Source organism: Puma concolor, chromosome A3 (assembly GCF_028749965.1).
Source record: "Puma concolor isolate L17-30 chromosome A3, mPumCon1.1.hap2, whole genome shotgun sequence".
NCBI lineage: Eukaryota > Metazoa > Chordata > Mammalia > Carnivora > Felidae > Puma > Puma concolor.
In genome coordinates this window covers 98,035,314-98,061,428 of record NC_141669.1, presented here as the reverse complement: position 1 = coordinate 98,061,428, position 26,115 = coordinate 98,035,314, and the positions used below count along the sequence as shown (strand labels likewise).

Below are 26,115 nucleotides of genomic sequence, written 5' to 3'. Positions count from 1 at the left end.
ACCTTAAGATACTTCTCTCCCCTCAAATATTTACCAAACTACCAAAAAATGAAGCTGCAAATGGTATATAAAGACAAATGAGATCTTGCTCCTGTTACAGTGCAATCACTTAAGGTGACTGAAGAACCATAAGAAGGGAGAAAAAAAAATCACCTTAATTAAGGAATGGAATGTCTGTTACCTGTAACAAGCAGCTGACTTATTTGCTGTAATTGGCACCTACTCTAAATTGTAGGGACATGGGCACATGAAACAGTGAGACAACATGTGCCAGGCAACTGCTTATACTTGTTTCCAGAAGGCACATGTTTCCTGCACTCTTTAAGAACTAAAGACAAATTTACAGGAGAACCCAGCATTTAGATTCTGCCCACTTTGAGGTATTAAATGCATAAGGAAAGGATTAGTTACGTCCAAGTAGCATGCAATAGAAGTATTTTTAAACCAACATGGTTAAGTGTTAAGATTTTTAGAAATCAAAATATTTATTCACATAATTTTAAACTAAAGTCAAAGGTAATAAATCTTCTGTGGTAATGATTTAAGTGCAAGTGACGCTGGCTTCACATTTGTGTCCTTCATTCAGAGAAAAGGCAGATCAGTTGTTCTTAAACAAGTCAATGCAGCTCTGCAGGAGGGAAACATTGTTCTGGAAGAAAGAAGTCAAGGTAGACCAATGAATCGTTTTACATTCCAGACCTCCTACATATCTGTAAGAAGTAAACTCAAACCCAACTTAAAGCTTTTCACAAGGGATTTGAAGCCTGCCAAACCGGGTTGGTCCTATTCTTTATTAAATCACAACCTGCACACCAATTTCATGCTGTCAAGTTCCTCCCCTCTGAGGGTCTGGGACTGCAGCCTGGAGAGGCTCACCACTGAAGGTAGTGGTGGCCATCCAGCACCTCCCCCACCCGAGGTTTGCTCTCAATGCACTCACACCAATTCTGCTTACTGTGACTTAACCTAAATGCTATCTAAGAGTTGTTCTTTGAAGTTGAAGGCCTTGGAAAGACCAGATAAAAAGTTGCTACAAATTTTCATGAGTGAGATTATAAATGATAAATATTCATATAGGACCTAGCACAAACTGCTTTAGAAATGTTCTCATTTTAAAAGAAATGAGGGGCACCTGGGTGGCTCAGTTGGTTGAACATCCAGCTCCTGATCTTGGCTCAGGTCACAATCTCACAGTTTGGGAGATTGAGCCCTGCATCACTCTGCACTGACAGCATGGAGCCTGCTTGGGATTCCCTCCCTCCACCTCTCCCTTACATTCTCTCTCTCAAATAAATAAACTTTAAAAAGGTCTGGAATGTTACAGTTATGATTTATGTATACATGACACTCTAAAACCCCATTTTAAAAGTTCATACACAACAGGATTTGGACTTAAGAAGTAAATGTTACAGTCTAAGAAATTCAAAATACACACTTATGTTCAAGGTCTTCCTGCTTAACCAATGACGACTGGCCAGTGACTGCTCCCCCTTCTCCAGTGGCTCTCTGCTGACCCTGTTGTCTTGGGCCTTACAGCATTTCTGGTGCTCAAACTCAACTGTATCCACGAACCACCGAAAAAGCCATGCCCAGAAACTGAGTGAATTGGTCTGTGCACCAAAATGTCTTTAAAAGCTCCTTAACTAGACTCTAATGTGTATCTAACATTGAGGATCACTGTTCTCCATTTTTTCTGTATTAAATTAAGCGAGACATTAAATATTCAAGGAAGTTTTTCCTTCCTAAACAAAAAAGAAATTAATATCAGAAGACAAGTATATGCTCTTCTCAAAAGCAGTATTTCATCAGTAAGTTATAGAATTTTGGCTTGCAAGCAGAAAAAAAAATTCCAACAACTCCCACCTACATTACAGATTAAAACCACACGCAGGGGCGCCTGGGTGGCTCAAGTCAGTTGAACTTCCAACTTCAGCTCAGGTCATGATCTTGCAGTTTATGAGTTCAAGCCCCACATGGGCTCGCTGCTGTCAGGGTGGAGCCTGCCCTTGCCCCGCTCCCCTCTGACCCTCCCCTGCTCATGCACGCTTGCTTAAAAATAAATATTAAAAACACACACACAAAGCAAACCCCATCTGCCTGATGACACCGGGACAGTGAACTGGGAAAGAACTTGAACCCTAAAAAGCTTCTGGCTTAATGTGAAGGAAAACACTTACCCTGGCATGCTTTATTTCCAGTTCAGACATTTCAATTAGATTCTTTCTAAATGCTGCCACTCTCTTTCGTTTGAAGTTGATTAGTTCTGAAAAAGAGTTTACCGACAAAAGCTGAACAATTTTCATCTTTAACTTCCAAATATCATTCTTACAATCTTCAAAGCTTTGATGCACGCATTTTCTCACATTTTTATTACCTCAGTGATTGGGACACACACCTGACATTTTATGGACAACGTAGTAACATGCCTGCCACTGCCTTTAAAATGAACACCGCACTCAATCACTGAACATCAAAATCCAGATAATGCCACGGACTACTTAGGAGAATCTCTGAAATGGTCAGTCTTGTCCCAAACCTCTCCCAGTGCTTGTGGAAAGAGGGCCGGGAGAGGTCGTGAGTCATACATACCTGCGCCAATGACTATTTTAAACGATTATTTTTAAACTTTCAAATGACCACTCATGTTCAGACAGCTTCTCTGTGGATGTGATCTGTACAACAGATCACCTTTACATCTATTCTTTCTATTGCCAAATACTGTTCAGGACTATTGCCCTATTAGAAATCAGGGTAAGCCAAAAGTAAGTACTTCCTCCCTCAGATTCTTTCCATGAGAACCACCACTCCTTTGCTCAAATCTCCCAGATCAAGCTGGTGCTCTAGTCCTCAGGAGCAAACATACCCTCCTGTATCAGGTCTGTGCAGCACTAACCAAAAGAAATACGAAAGCAGCCACATGAAAAAGTAAAAACTTGCAAGAACACTTACAATGATAAGTTAGTAACACTACCTTGGATATAGCAAACAGGTCTTTCTGGATGTCCAGATAAACTCACCTCCCGCCTCTAGGCCTGCACCCAGGACCAGGACTCAACACTAACCTGTCAGACCACCCATGATGCCTGCCCACACTATCACTTGTACCATGCTCATTCAACTAACTCATCAGTTCAGCTATGAAGTTTAGAAAGAACTTGGATCAGAGGTAAACAGGTTAAGATCCATTCACTGCAGTATCCTATATAACACTGTACTTTTAAATATAGTACACCCAGGCTTAAAATTTTGAATAAAGAGGATAAAAATCCAACAACACATGGACAAGCCTTAGGCAATCAGGACAGGCCTAAATTGGCACCACTTTAAAGTTTTGTAGTTTTTCCTTAATCCTCTCTAAAGTTGTCAGAGCTACCAAACTTTGACCTACATAATAATCTAAGATTTCAACTCCATAGTTTTGAAGTTTGTTCTCAAAAACCTAAAATTAGCTAATTAAACAAAGGACAAGAATTTATTTTACTATGGCAGCAAGAAGGTTCCTTCAAAAGAATCCAAAAGACGGCCACATGAGCATATCGGCATGGCTTTTGCAAGATTTCTGTACAGAGAAGCTCTGTCCCTTACAGCTAAGTTATAGTACTGAAAACATAAGCCAAGACAAAACAAAGGACAAGAACTCTATTGCTTATTGCTAGTATCAGGATGTTTTCAGATATGCCTGGATTTTGGAACCAAAGGTTTGCGGGGAGGGGGAATTCTGAGAAAACAGTCTTAAAATGAGCTAGGGATTTGTCACAGAAAGCCAAGGTCTGGGAGTGAATCAAGTACAGTTACCACTATAATTACATTCAGGAAAACACATTCTTGACTTTTGCTCTAGCATGTTCCATGGCTCCTGAGAACTGCAGGTTAGACCACCCCATCCCTCCGCCCCGCGCCTAATAAGGAAAAGACTACAATTTACACTCCTGTTCTGTGGAAATGGAACACTATCTCCCAATAAAGTTAAGCCATAATCCCCCCTACTCTGGAATGAGATAAGGCAAAAAAGAACCCTGCGGCTGTGGACTGGAACTGTATCGCCACCATGACTCCTGGAGAGAGTTACACACCCCTCCATTTCCTGGCTCTGTCTCCTGAAGGGCCTAGAGAGACACCCCAGGAGAAATGAGCACACTCAACACCCTAATCTTGTCACAATTCTGTAACTAAACAGAACCTACACTTCTGGAAGAAGTGGTGATGTCTAGGGCTAGAGAAGATATAGGACATGCCAACTTAAAGGTGCTTCCCCCTAAGTCTGGACAAATTGAGCACCAAAATAATGGACTACAATAATGAATTTAAAAACTATTTTCAAAAATAGAAACCCATGACTAACAATGACAAGAAAGGAAATGTGCAAAAGAAGGGAAGGCTTGTGCTTAATGGATGATGATGATGCCAAAGGCTTGGGAAGAGAACACTAGAACTGGGGAGCAGGGAATCGTCTTTCTGCAACCAGCACAGTAGGAGCTGGCTCAGGCAAGACTCAACACAGTCTAAATTTAGGGAGAAACTATCTGCAGGGTTTTTAAATGGTCTCCTCACACAGTTGATTAGTGACATGGGTATTAACTATACAGCGAAGAAATTAACACCACAAATGAGGAGAAAACGAACAGAACATGCCCTCAGATGTGACACCCGAAAGACACATTACTCACAGAATATTCTGTTGGAAATGCATAACTAGAACCTATTCGTTGCAGAAATAGACCATCTGAAAATGAAGAACACTGTAGAGACTATGGTCTCCAAAAAGGCAAATGTCATTTTAAAAAAAGGTGAAGGGGTGGGGGCCTGAGAAGGGTTCCTTCCAAATTAGAGGAGACACAAGAGCAATGGTAACCTAATGGCAACCCCAGACGGGAAGCCATTATTAGGGCCAACAATAAGATGAGAATAGAGAGAGCAGGTTGGAGTGTGTTGTATTAAAGTTTACCAAAGTGGGTAAGTGTACTATAGGGATGTAAGACAAATACTCAACAAAGCTTAGGGATAAAAGGACCATAATACATACAACTTAATCTCAAATGGCTAAAAAAGAAAAGACCACCCCACGTGTATTTATAAACACAAACGTGGCAGCATGGGTGCACGTGCAAGAGACGAAGCAGAAGGGGCAAACTAGACAGCTAGGTGACTCCAAGTAAAGAATATATGGGTGTTCTTTTTACTTTCTGTGCAACTTTTCTCTGTGAGCTTGAAATTATTTCCAAATAAAAAGCAAAAAGTAAAGAATAGCCCTGCTCCACCTTCTTTTGCAGATTCAGAGAGCTGTTCAAATTTCTGGCAGCATTCTTGCTGGTGTGCCTCAGCCAACTTGACATCTTTGCTTTTCAACCTGGCCTTATCCAATGCTTTGTTTGAGTTCTCATAGTCGGTGAGGGCTTTGGTGCGTCTGTATAAGAGATCCTGAGAAGAAAATTAACAGAAAGGACATGGTAGTTAAACTTATCCTGAAAAATCACCAGAGAACACAACAGGAAGACTAAGTACCTGAACCACTCTAAAAACCAGCCCAAGTACCGTGGATGTCAGTGCACTGCCTGAAATGTCAGATGGCAACAATCTAATCCACTTCTACCTTCCCCTCCCATGTTTTTATGTTTTCTTTAATCTCAAGATTAGGCTGGGAACAGTAATTCTTATGGCATTGTCGACAGGTTTTCGAATTCTTTATATGGATCGAGAAAAAAAACCCAACAGTGAAAACTAAAGGATTTTCTTTTAGTTGATTCAGTCACGGAAAGCAAGTTCAGAAAATTAACCACCTTCTACTGAAACACAGGCAGGCACTACTGGGTGCATCCAGTGATACTGCTAGAACACAACTAGGCAGTGAGGCAGGAAGAACCTTCCTCTAACCCTGCCCCACAAGTCCTGCCTTGAGGAGTCTAACCCCAGGCTCTCATTTGAAATAAAGACTATTTGCAACCTATGGCAAAGTACAAGTTACCTCCGTATTTGAAATCTGATAGATATGTGAGATTCAACATACAATTATGTGTTCTTGTGTTCACTCAAAAAATCTGTGTTTATCATCAGCTCTTAAGTCCATTAAAATAGAAAATGAGATACAACCTAATGTATATCCAAATAGAAGACTCAGGAAACATGCCAAAAGACAAATGAATAAAATAAAATAAAATGACTATAAGGGAAATAATGAATTCCTACTTCCTAATGATTATTTTCCCTAATTTTACATTGCCTGATTCAGCAGGAGTAATTTAAATATTTTTGTTTAGTGTTATGCCCAGTGAATCCATGTTTCATTCCCAATGGTCATTCTGCTTACCACTTAGTCTTGCCTTCTGGTAAGTAATGGTTTATGACTCAGTAACTACAATTCAATAAACACTCACAAACCCCAAAACCTTTTCTCCTTCAGAAATAACCCTTTTGGTGTGTGTTCAGTTACACCCATATCCAATATCCTACGATCCCCCAAATTACTATCTGATCAACTCAGCATCACCCCTACTGCTCTTAAGTGATACAAGCCAAAGGATTACTGCTGGACTCTGGCTGGACATCCCTTTTTCACTCTCCTAAATACAAGCCCAGCCCAAACACTGAACAGACTTGCCTGTACCTTGCTATAGCATGTGTTTCCCCAAACTGCAAATCCCTTACTATTCCTGAATGAACTCAATTAATGGTAATTCAAATGTCTCTCAGTTTGGCAAAGTGGTCCCGAATTACTCCAATGCAGGAACTCCTGTCTTACTTACCTTAGCAGCCTCTATGTTGAGCATGTAGTATCGGAGAAGTTCCGTCAGCTTTAAATCTTCATCTGAGGAGACTCGACTCTCTACTTTCTATTAAAAAAAAGTAAAAGTCACCATCACCTAAGCAGACATCTACAGATTATAAAATATTATGAAGACCAATATAAAAATCCTTACCCTAAGTTTTTCAAATAGCTCAGCAACCTTCAAAAGGTACCTGAAAATATACACATGATTTTGGCAGAAGGTCTTAAAATCATGTATGAAACAGGACCTTATCAATACTGTTAAGACATGAATGAGTAAATGCAGGAGTCCTAGCCTTTAGTGCTTTACAATCAGTTTATCAAAGTAGCACTTTCATCACCAATTGGCGCAATCTAGTAGTGAGGACGGTTACAGAACTGAGCACACATGGACAGTGCCACACTCATGGGTATCGGCCTCTCTTGCCGCCCCTTCAGCCACCTTGCCATGCAGAAACCATGTCCCAAGATAGTCTTTAACCAATGCCAAAGCTGTGTTAACCAAGGGCAGGTTCTAAAGAGCCACCACCATGGGTATCCCAAAGCCATAAATATACTATTTAAAACAAAACAAAAAGCTACTATTTCACCTGGGTTCTGCTATTAGCCTGACTTCCACCTTCAAATCAGAAATGTTATACTTGTTATACCAAGCCCTAGGTGTTAAGTAGAATACAACCTCACACCAGAAATGCTCAGGATGGAGAACTGTGAAAAGTTCATATAAAAAACCTCAAAAATCTGACTGGGGTCATTGCATTACCCTTAGGACCACCTTAACCAAAACAAATGTTAAGTCCAGGGCATTACCAGACAAAGCACCATTTGCCACAGAACATACAAGCAAACTTCATTCAGAGACAACTCCAAAATTAAAGCAAATCAATTAAAAAATGGAGACAGTCTGACAAAAATAAAGGCTTTGACAACAGCTACCATGTTTGGTATAGAGGTGCCCCGAGTCCCCAACAAACACCTTAAATCTGTCTACATTCATAGGGTAGATAAGATTTGAGTGCTGGAGACGATCATCTACTCTTGATGAGCTGGCACCCAAAAGCAGAAGTGAAATTATTATAGTCATTATTCATTATACCACCCAGGAGTTTTTGACTAACGGAAAGGGAAAATGCTTTTCCAAGAAAAACTTACTTTTTGATGACCGTGGGCTCTTCTAAAGCCAGGCTATGCAGGCAGGCTGCAGTGTGGATATAGTCATCTGCAACATCTGCAGAAATAAGGACAGCTCTTTTTATATGAACAAAGCTGGCACACTGAGCAAAGCTAAGGTGGCTAGTGGGTAAATGGTATTTACTTTTATGAGATCGGGTCATTTTGTCAGCTTTTGCACATGAATCCTTGATCCTATTATAATAGTTAATGAGGAAATTCTTTTCTTGCTCAAAGAAGTCATCTACCTCCTAAAAGAGGAAAAGAAGATATTTAAGAAGCAAAACTCTTAAGAATATGAATGCATTTTGTATCAAAAGAAACATTAAGGACATAAGTTCATCCATAAAAACTTTAACCTCTATGGATCAGGGAAATCCAAACTGACAAAACAGCATTTCATACCCAAGATTGGCAAAACCTAAGTGCTGGCAAGAAATGTCAACAGAGAAAACCACTTTGAAGAGTCATTCAACAATGCCCAGGAAAACTCTGGCACTAAGATCCAGCAATCCTGGTAGAGAAGTGGTTCTTGCCTACACTCTAACCTAGCCACATCTGTGTATATGGGGGGTAAATCTGGTGCATACCAGCCAGGGATGCCAAACATCCAGCAATGTGTGGGTATAGGACAGCCCGACACACCTTAAAACACGGCAAGGATGAAGTCCTAGAGTTACAAATTTTTGACAACGCCCTCCACCCAGCACCTGTACTCTGGGCTCCCTGCTCTAGCCCTCAACAAAAGTGGTAAAAGTCAGACACAAGATGGTAACTCAGTGGATGGTAACCATCAGTGGAAGGGGGTTGAGGAGTCAGAGATTAATTATCACCAGGGTAAATGGGAGACTTGTATGTCAATTTGGTCTTTTAGAACAGCTCTGTCCAACAGAAGTATGTGAACCACATGTGCTAAATCTCTAGTAGCCACATTAAAAAAAAAAAAAAAAAAAAGAGGTGAAACTACTTTTAATACTTTATATTCTTTTCTTCTTATGAAATTCTTAAAACCCAACACATAGGTAAAATTAAAAATCTGGTTCTTTAATTATACTAAGTAACTACATGCTAAGTGCTCAAGTGCTGCATGTGGCTGAGACTACCAAAGTGGACACTGTAGTTCTGGAGAATAGCATGAAATACTAATCCTGTAGCTTATTTTCTTTCTAAAAATAATTGAACAACTGCTTTGTTTACAGAAAAGGAGAAAATGGAAGAATTAAGTGTGTGAAGGTTCTTATCTCCTTGAGAGAACAGGGTATTTTAAGAGAATAAGTGAAAATTCAATGAGTAGATAAAAAATAACCAAAATTTGAAAAAACTATTTACATTTCTGTGAAGTTAATACCATTTGTTTCACAAATAGCTCTTCTGAAGAAATAAAAGGTCAACTATTCACACGAAGTCAGAATTTTCTCCAACAGCTATAAGCCACTTACTTTAACTCCAGAAAAAAGGACTTCATCAGCACTTTTCACCACACTTTTGAAAAAGCCACCAAACATCTCTTTGGTATTTTTCCGCCTGACACTTAGCTGGCGGGGGGGAAATCCAAAAGAACAGTTTATGGCACACACATTTTTCTAAATCTTTAAAAAACCCTAAATACATTCTAAGTGGTACTGTTTACTAACACAGGCACACACAGAAGATACTTCCATCTTACCACTAGATCTAAAATATCGAATAAACAGCCAAACCTAAATAACAAGCAATAATTCTAAAAGCATGACCTAAAGTTATTTTGGGAAGCTACTTAGCACTAAGTCTTGGCCTTTATTTTAATTTTTTTTAAAGTAGGCTCTGCACCCAACCTGGGCCTTGAACTCATGACCCAAAGATCAAGAGTTGTATGCTCTATGACTGAGCTAGCCAGGCATGTCTTTGTAGCCTCTAAATCCTTAAATTATTGAAACTCACTGGTTAGAAGATGCTGAAGTGTGATGCCTAGGTGGCTCAGTCAGGCATCTAATTCTTGGTATCAGCTCAATTCATGATCTCACAGTTCACAAGACTGAGCCCTGTGTCAGGTCTGCATTGACAGCACCAGTGCCTGCTTGGAATTCTCTCTCCTTCTCTCTCTTTGCCCTCCATCCCCACCACGGCTTGTCCTCTCTCAAAATAAACTTAAAAAAAAAAAAAAAATGCTGAGGAAATTTTTAAGTCAGGGCTTGCTTCACGCATATTAAATAATAAAAAACATAACACTGGAATAAAAGGGCAAAGCATATGACTCCTTCCAACAAACAGGTAGCCAAGGAGAAAAAAAATGTGAATCAAAATTCCTCTTAATAATCCCAAAATTAACTGGGGGATAAAAAGTAAAAATCTTTAAGTAGCATCTTTAAAAATGTCTTACACAATGGCTCTATGGGGCAGAAGGAAACAGCATCTAAAAAAGGATTCCATTATGCCATTAAAAAATTCAGTACTTTAAAAGTCAATTTTTCAGAAAATATATCAAGCATGTCTTATTTTTATTTTTTTGAAAGCAATCTCTACACCCAACATGGGGCTCAAACTCATGACACCGAGATCAAGAGTCGCATGTTATATACCAGCTGAGCCTGACAGGGGCCCTTCAAGCGTATTTTTTAAAAATATGGTCATGTGTGTTTTCACTGGATCATGGAAATGGAACAAAAATGCCTTACATCCTGATCATATTCCAGGAACACATGGAAGTTGCGATCTTTACTGAGAACAGGGTGAGAGGAGAGCCGCTGCAGAAAGACTTCATGAGAGGACACAGTCTTCTTAAAGACTGCAAGATACTCACTGGAAGAGAAGCACACAAGGAATTCAACTGGCACCACTCGACTCAACGACCAATACTGGTCCTGGTTATCACTGTTCTGCTTCATACCACTAAGTGAAACACTTGAACTGGACCAAAACATTTTGGTATAACTTTATTATCTAATAAGGTAATACGGCATTTGCCAATTGGGAATCTGTGGAATGAACCCAAAGAAGGGCAAAAGTAAAGTATAACCAGAGTTGAGCAAGTCTACAAAAAGTCCAAACCTACATGCAATCAGTGCTAGTATTTAGCAGCCACAGAACATGGTTTCTGTAAAATAATGAAAACCCTTTAATCCTGTAGCCAAGTACATAGCACTGAAGTCTATCTACTAAGCCTTAGAATTATTAGACATTATAAAGTGACTTCATCTCAATCTAGGTATTCAAGATCACTCTAAACTTCTCAATGGTAGGACTTCAGTTGGCTGCATTCAGTGCTTTATGCTCAGAACAGCCCATGATAGACACTCAAGCCATGTGTGGGGAATGACTTAGTACCTGGAGGCGTATGAGCACTGGCCCTAGAGAGTAGCGACATGCGTAAGGCAAGGCACAGAAGAGAACTGTTGAAACGGGCACCACATTGATTATGGAAGGGGGAGGGAGTCAAGAGAGAAGTACAATAATTTCATAAGAAACTTTAATGCAAACCCCCAACCATGATAGAGAATAAAGAATCCATTTTTGTTTGAAATAAATTATAACCAAGTTAAAATATGCTTCCTGTGAACCTGGACTTCTTTCAAACCATCAATATGATTATTATTCAGAGTGCTGCCTTGAAAGAGCCATCACTGCAATCTAGTTTCAGTTATAACTCCAGTAACCAAACTATAGGGAGTAAGGCTTTGTACATTATCAGCAGCCTGAGAGTCTTTATCTATAAAGACAAAGGTTTACTTCACTATGCCAGACCAGCATTCCGAGTATGGTCTACATGGGGGGAAAACAACTGGGTCCATCCAGTGTCAGTGGCCCCCAGAGAATCAAAGTTAAAGTACAAACTGCAAAATGTAGTTCTACAAGACAGCATTGGGCCACTAATTAACTGCCATACTTTGGAAAAGCTGCCAGGTTCTCCTGATTTCTGTACACATCACCACTTTTTTCTCAAAAGACACCGTCCTGTCAAGAAAATCCACTTACGCTTCCAGCTCTTGCTTCATCTTAGCAAATTCTTCTTTGGTCATAGACCCTTCACCCTCTCCCAGTTTCTGCATCTTTTCTCGAGGGCCATCGAAGTCAGGCTTTGTAGGAGCAGGCGGAATCTGTAGGGGAAACAGATTAACTTGAGAGTATTCTTGTCCCGGTGGTGTTCTACTCAGTGCCTATGCACAGAAGGCAGCCATCCCAGTGGGGCTGACAGGTCAATCTCTGTTTTTCTTTTAACCTGATTCCTTTTGGCCATATAAAAAAGAAATCTCCTACCCACACCTGGGCACTCAGACTGCAAGCATTTGTTCAGGTTACCTATGATGGACGACTAATAGGGTATAATATCAGCCTCCTTCCATTTAAGTTTAAAATGTAAATACTATAATCAGCGCTATAATGAAATTGATGAAGCACCATCAAAATTAGTCTCTAGATATTAAAGGAAACAACTCTAATTTTGAGTGAAGAGAATATTCTCAAACACAGGCTTCAATACTACTTTTGTTAACACAAAGACAATGGCTTCCCTCACTCCTTGAGCAGACTACAACACTTTTGAGAAATCTACTGAATGTACGCCATCAGCACTACTGAGGTTTTCCTAGAAATCAATTCTTGATGGCTGAAAGTACCAGAGAAACCCCAAAACCAAAGATAGGGAAGATTCAAATCATGAAACCGTTTAGCCTCTTCTCTTATACAGGTCATAAGACTACGCTTCACCTCACAGCTATAACACCATTCTCATGTTTTTAGCCTTTACCAATAACACCTGCTCTAGTTGGTAGATGAAATCAGTTTTCACAACCCCTTATAAAAAGTGGGTAAAAGTCTCTTTAAACAAAATGAACAATAAGGTAGAAGAAACTGACTTGTTTGATTTTCTAAAATGCACTTACGATAAGCCCAGCATAGTCTGCAGTTTCAATAAGAGTATCATGTAGCCACACAAAGTCTTCATGTTGCCTTGTAACAGAAAACTCTGGGCTCTGAAACGTGGGCAGTGTTGTCTGTAAAGAGCAGAGTAAGAAGTTAATTGGTAACTACCACTTTTTGATAAAGTGGTTTGGATTTCCTGGGCTGCGCTATGGGAAAATTCTGCGTAATAAAACATCTCAGTGAGACTCAGTAAAGAACAAAAGCAGCAACACGTGACCTTCCCACTAAAATCATAGCTAAGATTCAACATATTCTGCAAGGAATTCTTTTCACAAAACTCCACCTGAGGTCAACTTAGGCAGATATAATCACATAGGTGTCACACTGCCTCCTGAGTGAGGCATGCTAATCAAGCCACCAAGGTATTAAAAGAAAACCACATGGAAGAGGACCCTACATACAGACAGCAGATCTGTATGCCGGAGGTGGCCTGTATCTAGCATCAAACTGCCTAATTCAAATTGTGCCTCAGCCATTTACTTTCTTTAAACATGTGGTTCTGGGGCGCCTGGGTGGCGCAGTCGGTTGAGCGTCCGACTTCAGCCAGGTCACGATCTCGCACTCCGTGAGTTCGAGCCCCGCGTCAGGCTCTGGGCTGATGGCTCGGAGCCTGGAGCCTGTTTCCGATTCTGTGTCTCCCTCTCTCTCTGCCCCTCCCCCGTTCATGCTCTGTCTCTCTCTGTCCCAAAAATAAATAAAAGTTGAAAAAAAAAAAAATTTAAACATGTGGTTCAGTTTCCTCATCTGTAAAATAGGGATAATAGGATGCCATCATAAAGTTGTTGTAAAGAGAAAATTAAATCCATAAATAAACTAAATAAATATGAATAAAATAAAGGTAAATAAACCCTTTTCAACAATGCCTGGCATAAGACAAGCATTCAATACATTTTAACTTGTATGGAAGGAGAAAGGAGGCTGAACATGTTCCAGAAAGGATGGATTCTGCAAAATTACCTTTACTTTCCATGTTTTTCAGATTAGCATATTGCCTTTGTCAAACTAAAACTCTGGAAATTGTTCTGAATCACAAGAAACAGGAGGGGCAAAGGCCAATAATTTAGTAAATAAATACGGAGAAAGCAAGTACTTCTCATGCATGCTAATTAAAAACAAAGGTGGAAGATGTGCTCTGTTTAGTAGGCAGCTCCACCTGTATCACTTTGTCTGGTTCGGCTTCCTCATGGAGCAGAGTATATACAATATCAGCAATACCCACAGCCCAAGGGCTCCACCATAGTGGAAAATGCTGAACCAAGAGCATTTATCTGATGCTCACTACAAGCAAGATGAGGGATGTACTCACTCAGCAGTAGTTCTACACTGCCAAAAAAAAAAAAGGCAAAAAAGCAACCATTTCAGTTGAGGAGGTCTCTTCATCACTGTGAATCACAAGGCTGTAACCTAACATTGCTTTGATTACTGAAGTCATTCTGTCACTTACCTTGGTGTGCACTGTAAATTTGACCTTATCTCTCTCACTGAGTGCATCAGGTATGTCAATCTGAAGCGAGGGATCAACATTCAGGTCCACAGATACAGATCTCAGCTGAAATACATTTTTTGGCTATTAGTCTCAATTTCACTGTAGTGTTAAAAAGTATCCTTCTAAAAATGGAAGCTAGTAATTAAAAGGTGTTCTATACAAGATCATTGGGGCGCCTGGGTGGCTCAGTCGGTTGAGCGTCCGACTTCGGCTCAGGTCATGATCTCGCGGTCTGTGGGTTCCAGCCCCACGTCGGGCTCTGTGCTGACAGCTAAGAGCCTGGAGCCTGCTTCCGATTCTGTGTCTCCCTCTCTCTCTGCCCCTACCCCGGTCATGCTCTGTCTCTCTCTGTCTCAAAAATAAATAAACATTAAAAAAAAATTAAAAAAAAAAAAAGATCATTTATGACAAAGTCAGCTGAGATATCTCTTAAGTTTATTTGAAATTGCAGGGAAACCTGCAGATAGGTAGGTCCAAAATATTTATGTAATCTGAACAAAGCAACTACATGATTTTAGGTCTATGTGAAAAATACATTTAACCAAACACTTCAACTGTACTAGTAAGAAGTCTTGAACTAGGTAGAATGAAAGCTTGAACTTCTCACATAAATGCCCAAACTACAAATAACATTCAAAAGGCATTAACCCGATAGTACACAGAACTGAAAGAAGTTAGAAACTAAGAAAAGAGAAGACATAGAGAACAACAGTAAAGTGGTATGAGATTCCTGAGTAGACCGAAAAATCCAGCTCAAGAGTGAACCAATTTATATTCAGGGATTGTTTCAAAGAGGTGAGAAATCTAGACACAAGAGGTGAATTATAAACTCCCACTGTGGTTACACGAGGGACAAATGTGAAAACACTGCCCTGGAAGCCAAAGTAACTGATTCTGTGAGTTGGTAATTCAGAGGAAAATAATACCCCAAAACACATTTTTGCCAGTTTAAGAATTTGGGGGGAGAAAACTGGAAGAACTTCACTGTTGTGGAAAAGTGGCTAAAATGCTTTCCTACTAAACTTAAAATATAATGAATTTCCTAATTTTTAAAGCAGACAAGCTGATGGTCAATCTGAAGACTTGACACAAACATGGCCTGACAGCGCACCAGCATAAGCAGCTCATCCCTATTCCACTCAACTAGGAAACTAGTGCTGAAATAACATGTCACAACACTCTAGATTACTGCACCTGGAGAATGCCAAGTGAAGACTGGCATCAAGAGGATGAGAGAACAGGGAATACAAAGGTATGTATGTCCTGGTGGATTCTTTGCCTCAAAATAAAAAGTTCAAGACCAAGGTTTGACTTCTGAAACTAGAAAATCTGGTTCAACCAGGCCTATAAAAGACACCAAAAAATGGATTCACACACACAAAAAAACGCATGAATTATTTCTTTCTCTTTTCTATCTTAAAAGCTGCCAGTACTCCCCCTTTCCCGTTAAGCACTGCAACGAAGAAAAATTTTAAATTGCAAAAACCAGTAGCCCTGGAACAGTGGCTCTCCTCTAAGAAATAATTCAAACATCAAATATTAATAAAATCACAGTATACTTTAACAGTCCCTGACATCTCAACCTCAACACTTCTTCAAAATGAATTCTTGATGACTCCTAGAAAATATCTGCTTGTTTGGCTTAATTTTCACATGTCCATTTATGAGATCTCTGCAAACAAAGATAAAGCCCCAAGGTCAGGGACACTTCATTTTATCACAACTCTGACATATTTCTGATAAAAGCTTCCTTCCTTCTGTTAACTTACCACTGGGCAAATATGTTGAAAAAGATCTCAAAATACACACTGAATTTGATTGCAGAGAATACTAGCCATCCTGTCTATCTTATGTTTGTGCCCGGCAGTTTAGGAGATAAAGTAGGCGAGGTATAAAAGAGTCCAGAAATACTGCTAGAAAGGTAGAGTAGCCCTTGGAACAGGTCTAAGGTGCATTTAAACAACTGCTACGGTGCCTAAGATTCCAGTTCCTGAAGAAGTCACAAATCCTGGTTTCCAGCCAATTTTTTTTTGACATGCCGACAATTCCATTTTAGCTCACTACAAGCCAAGCAAACTCTATGAGCCTACAAACTGCACACAGACTACGTTGTGAATTAGGATTGAAGGACCCCAGGGGAATGTAATCTAGTAAATGGAATTCATTTAAGCACTATAGTCAAAGCTACAATGGACTTTCCCAACTGCTTTTTGTTCCAGAGAACAATTACTTTGGTTTCAGGGTGCCTGGGTGGCTAGGTTGATCCGGCTTCCAACTTCCACTCAGGCCATGATCTCATGGCTATGAGTTCCAGTCACACTCAGACTCTGTGCTGACAGTTCAGAGCCTGGAGCCTTTTTCAGATTCTGTGTCTATGTCTCTCTCTCTCAAAAGCAAACATTTTTTTTAAAGTTACTCTGGTTTCACCTTTCTTCCTATACTCTCAACCACACAGAGGTAAAACTCCAGACTATTATGTTACTGCCTTCCTTTCTTGTCAGCATACAAATTTCATTTTTTGCAGTGAGGACACAGAGAAATAGCAAAAACCCCTAAAGGTTTCAAAAGACTTTCCACCATAGCAGGATATCAAGGACCCAAGCTTCTCCAGCAAGAAATCATTTTTGCCTAGATACACTGCCCCAGGAAGGGATTCAAACAAAAATCCAACCACCTGACATGATAGTCTTAACCATCAAAAACCAAACAAAAACAGCCCAGATAGCACAGTAAGTCTGTATTTGTGCATTAAAGAGTTGTCTAAAAAGGGATACCTGCAAAATTCTAAGCATTCAGGTCATCCATCACCAACTCAAGAGTTCTCATTCACAAGTTAAATCAACTTTCTTGTATTGAAGCATATAACCCTCCAGATACCGAAGATAAATCATCAAGGAGTAAAAAGTTGTGAAATGTTCAAAGCTTTTAAGTCAGCACTGTATCCTGACTCCGGAAGCACAAGTGTGATTAAAAGATCAGCATTCTTTCTTCTCCTTAGTCAACAAAACTAACTCTCCACAGCTTGATGCCACAGTACGTGCTAAATAAATCACCAGCATGGAGGGTATAAGGAGTGGATGGCATCCCTTCACATACTTTCGCCCATTCACCCACCTCTATCCCAAGTAAGAATTCAGAGTACTATTTAGCACTGCAGGCCAACATGTCAGTCTTTGACTTGGGCCACAGATATCAAAATGCCTAAAATGGCTGTTTAATCAGCAAGGAGGCAAACTGCAGAACTATCTGAGAGCAGGCATGTAATTTTTCTGTTTCCCGGCTCCCTCAGGTATCTCCTGAGAAGTGAATTTAGAAGGTATCTTCTCTGGGGCACCTGGGTGGCTCAGTCAGTTAAGTGTCCAATCTCTCGAGGTCAATGGGATCAAACTCCATGTCAGGCTCTGTGCTGACAGCTAAGAGCCTGGAGCCTGCTTCGGATTTCTGTGTCCCTGAGGTCTCTCTCTCTCTGCCCCTCCCCCACTTGCATTCTCTCTCTCTCTCTCTCTCTCTCTCTCTCTCTCTCAAAAAAAAACATTAAAAAGAATTTTTTTTTAATTAAAAGGTATCTACTCTCAGGACACCCAGTGGCTCAGTCAGTTAAGGTTCCAACTCTTGATTTCAGCTCACATCATGATTGTCATATTACAGTTTGTGAGATTAAGCCCTATATCAGGCTCTGCACTGTGCTTAGGATTCTCTCTCCCTTTTTCTCTGGCCTTCCCCTGCTTGTGTGCTCTCTCAAATAAGCTTAAAAAAAATAAAATAAAAACCTTGCCTAGTCTCAAACAATGGAATTTAAGTTTCTGAATGTAAATTTTGCAGTAAGAGAACCTGAAAAGGAGAAAAACTGATAAAGAATCCCTGTGCATTTCCTCACCTGATCATCACCTTCACAGTTGGGGCACCTGACACTGGTTACAGGACAATTCTGCAGAGCTCTGAGCTGCTAAAAACCACTTTTGGTCCAAATTTCATTTATGACACACTCTGGTACAAACAGCATCAAGTGCAAAGCTCCTTCTTCAAATGGTTTAATGGCTTACAGATGGCAAAGGGTACCTATGTGACTGGACAACACAGAAGGGTAGATTCTGAAATTCAGAATCCACAGGGAAAACAGAAATACTTACAGAAAATATCAATGTTATGGGGACTACAGACTCCAGTTTAAACTAGCACCATGCAGCCAAAACGACAAGACACAACAAAAAGAAATTATCTCCACAGTAACTGTGCTCTGCTAGAATGGGGACTAGCTGAATAACCATTAAATCTAACTAGCTTTGCAGCAGAGGATGGGCTACATGGGTGATAGGTATTAAGGAGGGCACTTGTGATGAGCACTGGGTGTTATATGTGATAAATCACTAAATTCTACTCCTGAAACCAGTATTAAAAATTTTAAATAAAACCTTGGAAATAAAAATAAATCTTACTTATTCTGTACATAGTAAGGAATTGAATACGCTAGCACATGCGACATCAGTATGTCTTCCCTTCAAACTGTTCTTTTCCTAAGGATTTTGCTTTATCCTTCCCACTGCCTACAGAACTAAGACCTGTGTCAGGGAGAGGGCCAATATGACAAGTCATCCATGAATGGTGTCAATAGCATGGAGCCAAAACAGAGGCAAGAAGCCTGCCTTGTAAATCAGATTTTCATTCTGATCACAAGAACCAAGAAACAGGCTATTTCAGCTAGAAAGGTAAGGATACCTTACATAGCCCAATACTTATTTGTGAGGAAATAAATCCAAAAATGCTCAGCTGCAGACACACTCTAGATCTGCATTAGTTCTGAAAGCAAGACTCACATGATACTTATGAAACATACTCGGGGCACCTGGGTGGCTCAGTCGGTTAAGCGTCCAACTTCAGGTCAGGTCATGATCTCACACTCCAGGAGTTCGAGCCCCGTGTCGGGCTCTGTGCTGACAGCTCAGAGCCTGGAGCCTGCTTCAGATTCTATGTCTCCCTCTCTCTCTCTGCCCCTCCCCTGCTCATGCTCTGTCTCTGTCTCAAAAATAAATAAAAACATTAAAAAAATATATTTAAGAAACATACTGTATTATGGTTCCAATTCATTAGGAAGTGCTCTATTAGAGAAATTCTAATGCCATATCCTCCTCCAAAACCCTCTTTATGGTTCAAGTATTGCTATTCCAATTGTTAGTTTTCTTCCATCCTGAAAGGTAACCAAAACCTGTTTATTATCTGCATTCAAGCCCAGCTTTTCATCATAGCACTGGTGCATAAAAAACAATTCAATGGACTATAAGCAACGTAGGAGCTCTGCTTTTATAGATCTTTGTCTTCATCTCCTGCCTCCTTCCTCCCTCACACCAATTGGATCTCCCCTTCCTATAATTCAGGCCTGCCAATATTATATCTTAATCCTCAAAGACAATGGAACCAAAGACTTCTGGAAAATCTCAGGCCACCAACATAGATAATAGCTATGGAAGTTAGTTACATGCTTTAAAAACTAGATAAAGGGCTGCAGCAAGTGATCAGATTTCCACCACTCATCTTGGTGAGATGGGACCCAGAGGGCCCCACCCCTGCTGACACCAACCATTCTTACCGGTAGTCTACCAACACACAAGCTGTCCACGGTAGAACACTGCAGACTGCAGGGCATTTAGAGGCTACATAGCTCCGAGTTCCTAGAACAGGAACCGAGGCTTGGAAGAAGGTCAGTGCAGCGCACTCAGCGAATGGATAAACTGAATCATCACTTCACAGAGCTGCAAGCCTATGAACTAGTCAAATCCCAACAAGGAACCAGAAAGAGATTAAGTTGTATTATCTATCAGCTTAAATACCTTCATTTCAAGAAATCCATCTACTGGTGCACCAGGATGGCTCAGTCAGTTAAGTGTGACTCTTGCTTTCGGCTCATGATCTCACGGCTTTGTGAGCTCAAGCCATAGGTCAGGCTCTGGGCTGACAACTGCAGAGCCTGCTTGGGATTCTGTCTCCCTCTCTCTCTGCCCCACCCCCATTCATTCTCACTCTCTCAAAATAAACAAACATTAAAAAAAAAGAACTTAAAAAAAAATCCATCTACTTGCCAGATACCTGGATTATTTTTTCAAAGGAGTTCACAAACAAATCAGTTGAGATCTGTACAGATCTTTTGCTGGGAAGCAAAACACCAATGCTACAGAGGAAGTAGCTCCAACAAATTCATTCAAAGCTCAAATCCTCTGCATCCCCACCAAGACTCCTCCCAGCAATTCCCTAGTCTATGTCCACAGCCCTCCGAAACCTGACATTTTACACATTACTCATGTTGATGAGAGTATTCAGAAACATTTACCATCTTATCCTTATGATCTTACTTTATGATCAACCCAAGATGAAATAGAAATAGGTTTAAGAATAAAAAAATTTACCTTCACCACCAATGCAGATGGTTCAGCAACATGGATAGAACTGTCTGAGGTTAAGCTTGTGTCATCTAAATTTGAGACACAAAAAGCATACAAAGAGGTCGCCTGCTTCATGGTGGGATTTCTTCTGCTTTGTGTCAGAAGTAGGACATGTTTCCCAGATCATTCTGATACAAAGATTTCAATTCTTCACTTTTATAACTCACCAGTTCCCTGGGACCCATCAGCACCAATGTTCAAGCTTTGTACTGCCCTCCATGGAAAAGCCAAATAAAAGCTTTGCAAGTGGTAACACCTACATTTGTACTTTTCATGATTCACACTGACCAGAATGAAAACTTATGGGTCTGACCCACCAAGAGACGTAAATCGTAAACTCTTCAGGCAGAAAACGCATACCACAGGTTAACATAAGCAACTATCTTGAGAAAATTACCCTTCCTCTCCAGACCACACAGTAGTACCTTAAAATATCACAACAAATTTGTTAAAGGAGAAGTGGGAGGGAGTCAAGCCAAAGACCCAACTTCTAAAGCAAAGGTAGTTCAGTCATTCCTTTGTGCCTTCAACTACAACTTACACACTCCCCTCTGTGTGTTTATGGCTTGCATTTGGAATATGAAACAGCTGATGATTTCCTCATCCCTCTTTTAGAAGAAAGATACTCTTAAGAGTAACTCAATAACCGGAGTACCTGCATGGCTCAGTCGGTTAATCCTCCAGCTCTTGATTTCGGCTCAGGTCATGACCTCACAGTCGTGAGTTTGAGCCCAGTGTTGGGCTCTGCACTGTGTCAGGAGAGGCCTGCCTGGAATGCTCTGTGCCCCTCCCCCATTCATTCTGTCTCTCTCTCAAAAATTAAAAAAAAGTAACTCAATCGATCCCAGCCCAAATGTCCTACAAGTGCTGTCATCAGAGCCTCAGGTTTCCACTGTCCAAAGTGGCACTGAACTCCATCATGGTAAACACTTATGTGCCCCTTTGTAACCTTCAATTGTCCAGAAGCTGCTGAAGAAAACCACCTTTAACCATCTTTGGTTCCTCAATACTGGGGGGAAAGTTAATTTCAAAAATGGTCAACAACGCTTATATTTTATATAGCATATTGTTGCCTTAGAATTTATCAGTCCTAGATCTGACAAGATTTGAAATAGGCTTACTAAGTATTTAGCCTCTAACACGACCTAATCCACTCATATCACACCATTTTAGAGAGAAGAATTAACAAGTGATTCTCAGTCAAGGGACATTTGGCAATGTGTAATTTTACTCTCGATACTGGAGAGAAGGGAGTGGTCACCTAGTAGAGGCCAGGGATATTGCTAAACACACATGTACTATGTACATACCACAACAAAAACTTACCAAGACCAAAATGTCCATAGTACTCAGGTTGAGAAATCCCACCTTAAACTAAAGCTCTATATTAGACATAATCTAAGTCTTACCAAACGAAAATTTAACCTCAGAATCTAGAAAATTCTCCCTTGGCCATTTCTTCCCATAGCACAAAAAAAGAAAAAAAAAAAGAAAAAAAAAGTGAGATTATGACCTACTAAAGTGGCATTCACAAATGAGGATCCTAAGACACTGTGTACAAGTTACTGATCCAGAACTAAGGTGTGGGCAGCTCTGATAAGTCATGCTTCCCAAGCTTAGAAAATTAAAAGAAAAATGAAGTCATTTAGTATAAACTCCAGTCCACAAAAATTACTAAGTTTGGACTTGCTATAGTATTGTTAAAAGTTCAAGACTGTTCCTATACTAACACAAATTGTAGGTCATTCTTCCATCCAAGCTGGAGGAGAGTAGCATCCCTACAACTTCCACACCAGTTTAAAGAAAAACTCGCTGCAAACCAGAGCAAGCAGTACCTCAAATATTAATGACTGGCTTTGAGGAGACACCATCCACCCAAAGTCCATATAACCAACTAGTGAAAGACCAAGTTGTAACAGCAGTAAGTGGGGAGGGGTATCACCTAGCTCTTGCAAAGCTTTTGTGTTAAGCTTCAGTCCAGTAGCAATTTAAGAATCATTAAAAAAAAAAAAAAAAAAAAAAAAAATCCAAGATCAATGAGGACCCTTAGAAAGATACACACTGAACCTGAGTAGAAACTCAAACATGCTGCCCAGCTATTTTAATGACTTTTTGGCAAAGGGAAGCCTCAGAGAACCTAGAAAGTACAGAATGACTAAAGGCCAGGGTTAACTATCATTGTTGCAGAAAAAAGGTTCCGCATAATCTCCAATTATTTTCCTCTACCCATCACAGAAAACTCCAGACACCAGGGAACTCTGGGGGACAGGGAAGCTCATTACTAGTTTATCATGAAGAGAAGGCCTAATGGTGTTAATCCTTTAGTTGACTTTTTCAGGAACTAAACTTGGGAAAAACCTACTTTCCTGAATTTAAAGACCAAGATATAATCTTTACTATCAGTTGAGGACTAGTTAAAAAAACAAAATTAATCATGTATCTCTTCTCCTAAACTACTTTCGGGGAAAGGAGACAAATCCCAAAACCTTCAGCTAACGGATGTAACTAAACGGAAATATCAGGCTACCAAATACAAACCAATACTCCTTTTAGTTTTGCTGAACAAGCCAAAAAGAGCACTTGCTGTACAAGCATTCAAAACCCTCAAGATTCATTTATGTTCCCTACTTAACTAGTGGACCTAAACCCCATGAACCCTTATCCTCATGTAAATCCCAAAATAATCAGAATATTTAAACTTAGAACATTTTCAGTTTAAAAATGTAAAATATTTCAGGGGCACCTGGATGGCTCAGTCCGTTAAGCGGCGACTTCGGCTCAGGTCATGATCTCACAGCTCGTTGAGTTTGAGCCCCACATTGGGCTCTGTGCTGACAACTCAGCCTGGAGCCTGCTTCAGATTCTGTGTCTCCCTCCCTCTCTGCCCCTCCCCTGCTCATGCTCTCTCTCTCTCTCAAAAATAAACATTAAAAAAAAAAATTTGTTTTAAATGTAAAAAATTTCAATTGACTAACAAGGCTGTATTATGGCAAGAGGATAGTTTGCCTAAGATTTGACTTCCTGTTTGTTTGGGCTTTTTTTACACTTGTCCCAAACTCCCTTTTGCTCAACAGTGAAAACCACCTAGACTTGATCCACAGCACGGGGCTAAGCATCACAGATAAAAGCAAAATAAAGCTGAGTTTTAGAGTAGCATTTTACTAAGCTTTATTATTTCCCAATTTCTGTAATTAAAAAAAAAAAAAAAAATCAGGAAAATTCCGTATAATCCTCGCCTGCACCCACTAAAACAGGCAGGAAACAGCCTTTATAAACTTCCAATTCTGCCGGAGCATCAGCGTGGTGGGAAAATTATTTTAAAAGCCAGCTACAATCTAGTGTGGTAACAGGAAGATAGCTGAAGAAGTTAACTGCTTTTAAAATGCTGTAATAAAACAGATTTTGGAGGAAGAGGTGAGGTATCAGGTGATAGAAATAAAGTCAAATTGCTGTCAAAATTCCTATTCAACACCTAAACTTCTATAGACAAAACTACCGGCGTATTTTACAAAGAATCATGGTCTCAAGTTCCCACTTACCTCTTAGTTAAAAAAAAAAAAAAAAAAAAAAAAGAAAAGAAAGATAAGTTTACTTATTTCAAATTTCAAAAAAAAACTACCCCAATCAAGACTCTACTGTCACACACAAAGGTGCATTTCAATAACTAACAGAGCAGTGAGGGGCACCTGGGTGGCTAGGGTCATGATCTCACCTTTGAGTCCCAGACCCCCTAGGGGCTCTCCGCTGTCAGCCTGGAGTCCACCTCAGATCCTCTGCCCCCCGGTCTCAAAGATAAACACTAAAATATGTACACATTAAAAAAAGAAGAAGAAGAAGAAGAAGAAACTAAACACACACGACAACAAGAACTTTGTTGGAAGAATCCAGCTAGCTGTGTTAACTTCGCTACTGACTACGTGAAAGTGTCTCCAAACGTGCTGTGGATCAAAGGATGTCTTTGACTTTTAGGTATGTGTAACTCTAAGGTGCCTTCTAGGTCACCTACATTTGAAAGCGCCTTGTAGTCTTTTTTTTTCGTTTTCGGTCAGAAAAACTTTCCTGGTGATGATTCATCTGCACATAACGTCGCGGCTCGCACCCACCTCTACAAATTGCCAAACTATCTGAAGTGTAAATGCCAGTAATAAGCAGAGACTGGCCTCTAAATCTTTACTTGGCCATGATACCCTGAATTTACTGCAACAGTTACCCTTCAGACCTCAAGATTTAGGGGGCACGGGGACGGTTTACATAAACGCGCAAGATTTTAAAAGTAAAAAACCAAGTTCAGTAAGTATTGGAGAGCGCCTACTAAAAATTACAGAATTCCCGCAGTGACGCATTTGGCGTTTACAAAGTTGTGAGGAACAAGCGTCAGATTGGACTTGACGGAATTTCCCCAGTATTTGGGCCAAAGAGACCTTTCCCAAAGTGAGGGGGGCGGGGGAGAGGGGTCAGTTTGAAGGCAACGGCACCAAATTATGCCATTTGCGGCATGTCAGGTGGATTTCACCTTCACTGTTCAGTCTTTGCTAAGAGTTTTCACAACCCTCCACGCGAGAGCACATTCCCGAGTCTCCAGAGAGAAGCTCCGGGGACTCGCCGCGCGCTCTCGGTACCCGCCACCCGGGCTCGTGCTACCGACACCGATCTCGAGACTCTGGTTGTCGCCTCGGGTCCGCAGCGAGCGCCGGCACAGCCCTTAAAGGGGACGAAGCAGAGGGCGCGCAGGGACCGGCGTGTACCCCCGCGTGGAGGGCTTTTCGCGGGGAGACACGGCGGCACGAGCAGTCCCCGGGGGACAGGGAAAGGAATGTGGGGGTCCGGGAGGTCGGCGGGGCCTCCCGTCCTGGACCATGAGAACGAGGAGGGCCTCACCTTGCTGCGGTCCTCCTCCTGCTGCAGCAACTCGGGAACCGCGGCCATGGCGACGCGGGACTCGAGCGGGGGCCGCCTGGCTGTGCGAGGAAAGAAGAGACTGGGCCGCCGCCGCCGCCTCGGGGGCGCCTCTCAGGGGCGGCCGCGGCCCCGCCTCCGCCAGCCTCCCTGACCGACGGCGGCAGGAGGCCTCCGGACTCCTCCACCATCCCAGCAGCCCCGGGAAAGGCCAGCGGCGCGCCACGTGCTCCCCCAGAACGGCCTCCCCCGTCCCCGCTGCCGTCCATCTTGGAGCCGGGCAAAAAAGCTACTCGGGGCCTACCCTCGCTCCGGGCCACGCGGAAACCACCGACCGCAGGGCCGCGAGAAGGACGCGGAGAAGCAGACGCTCTCCCAGCAAAGCGCGTGTCAAGAAAGCCCGCTCTCTCGTGCGGGAGAATTTATTACTCAGCCAGAGTCCAAGATGGCGACCATCCGTGACGTAA

General features: G+C 41.1%; 1 protein-coding gene and 1 non-coding gene across 4 annotated transcripts; both read right to left on the bottom strand.

Moving 5' to 3' along the window:
* Positions 1–460: 460 nt before the first annotated feature.
* SNX5 (sorting nexin 5) lies at positions 461–26,091 on the bottom strand. Of its 3 annotated transcripts, XM_025932832.2 has the most exons (14): positions 25,953–26,091; positions 25,631–25,710; positions 14,277–14,381; positions 12,793–12,903; positions 11,885–12,006; positions 10,588–10,711; positions 9,373–9,468; positions 8,079–8,184; positions 7,916–7,991; positions 6,915–6,954; positions 6,741–6,827; positions 5,259–5,418; positions 2,178–2,263; positions 461–649 (listed from the first exon to the last, which is right to left on the bottom strand). In XM_025932832.2, exons 2-14 carry the CDS (start codon positions 25,676–25,678, stop codon positions 599–601), a joined length of 1,212 nt encoding a protein of 403 aa, XP_025788617.1. In that variant the 5' UTR covers positions 25,679–25,710; positions 25,953–26,091; the 3' UTR covers positions 461–598. The 3 variants fall into 3 exon arrangements, with proteins under 3 accessions (XP_025788617.1, XP_086557745.1, XP_086557746.1); XM_086701619.1 differs by lacking the exon at positions 25,631–25,710 and having other exon boundaries at positions 25,953–26,086; XM_086701620.1 differs by lacking the exon at positions 25,953–26,091 and having other exon boundaries at positions 25,631–25,834.
* On the bottom strand, positions 19,825–20,061 carry LOC112869754 (small nucleolar RNA SNORD17). The gene has a single exon (XR_003224411.1). It is a non-coding gene; the product is annotated as a small nucleolar RNA SNORD17 (small nucleolar RNA).
* Positions 26,092–26,115: the final 24 nt, after the last annotated feature.

Coding starts and splice junctions, on each gene's coding strand:
- SNX5 (XM_025932832.2), bottom strand. CDS start 25,678: ATGGCCGCGGTTCCCGAGTTGCTGCAGCAGGAGGAGGACCGCAGCAAG. Junction 9,469..10,587: donor TCCTGGAATATGATCAGGAT/GTAAGGCATTTT, acceptor CCCCCCCGCCAG/CTAAGTGTCAGGCGGAAAAA. Junction 2,264..5,258: donor CTCTGAATCTGCAAAAGAAG/GTGGAGCAGGGC, acceptor ACTCTTTTTCAG/AACTAATCAACTTCAAACGA.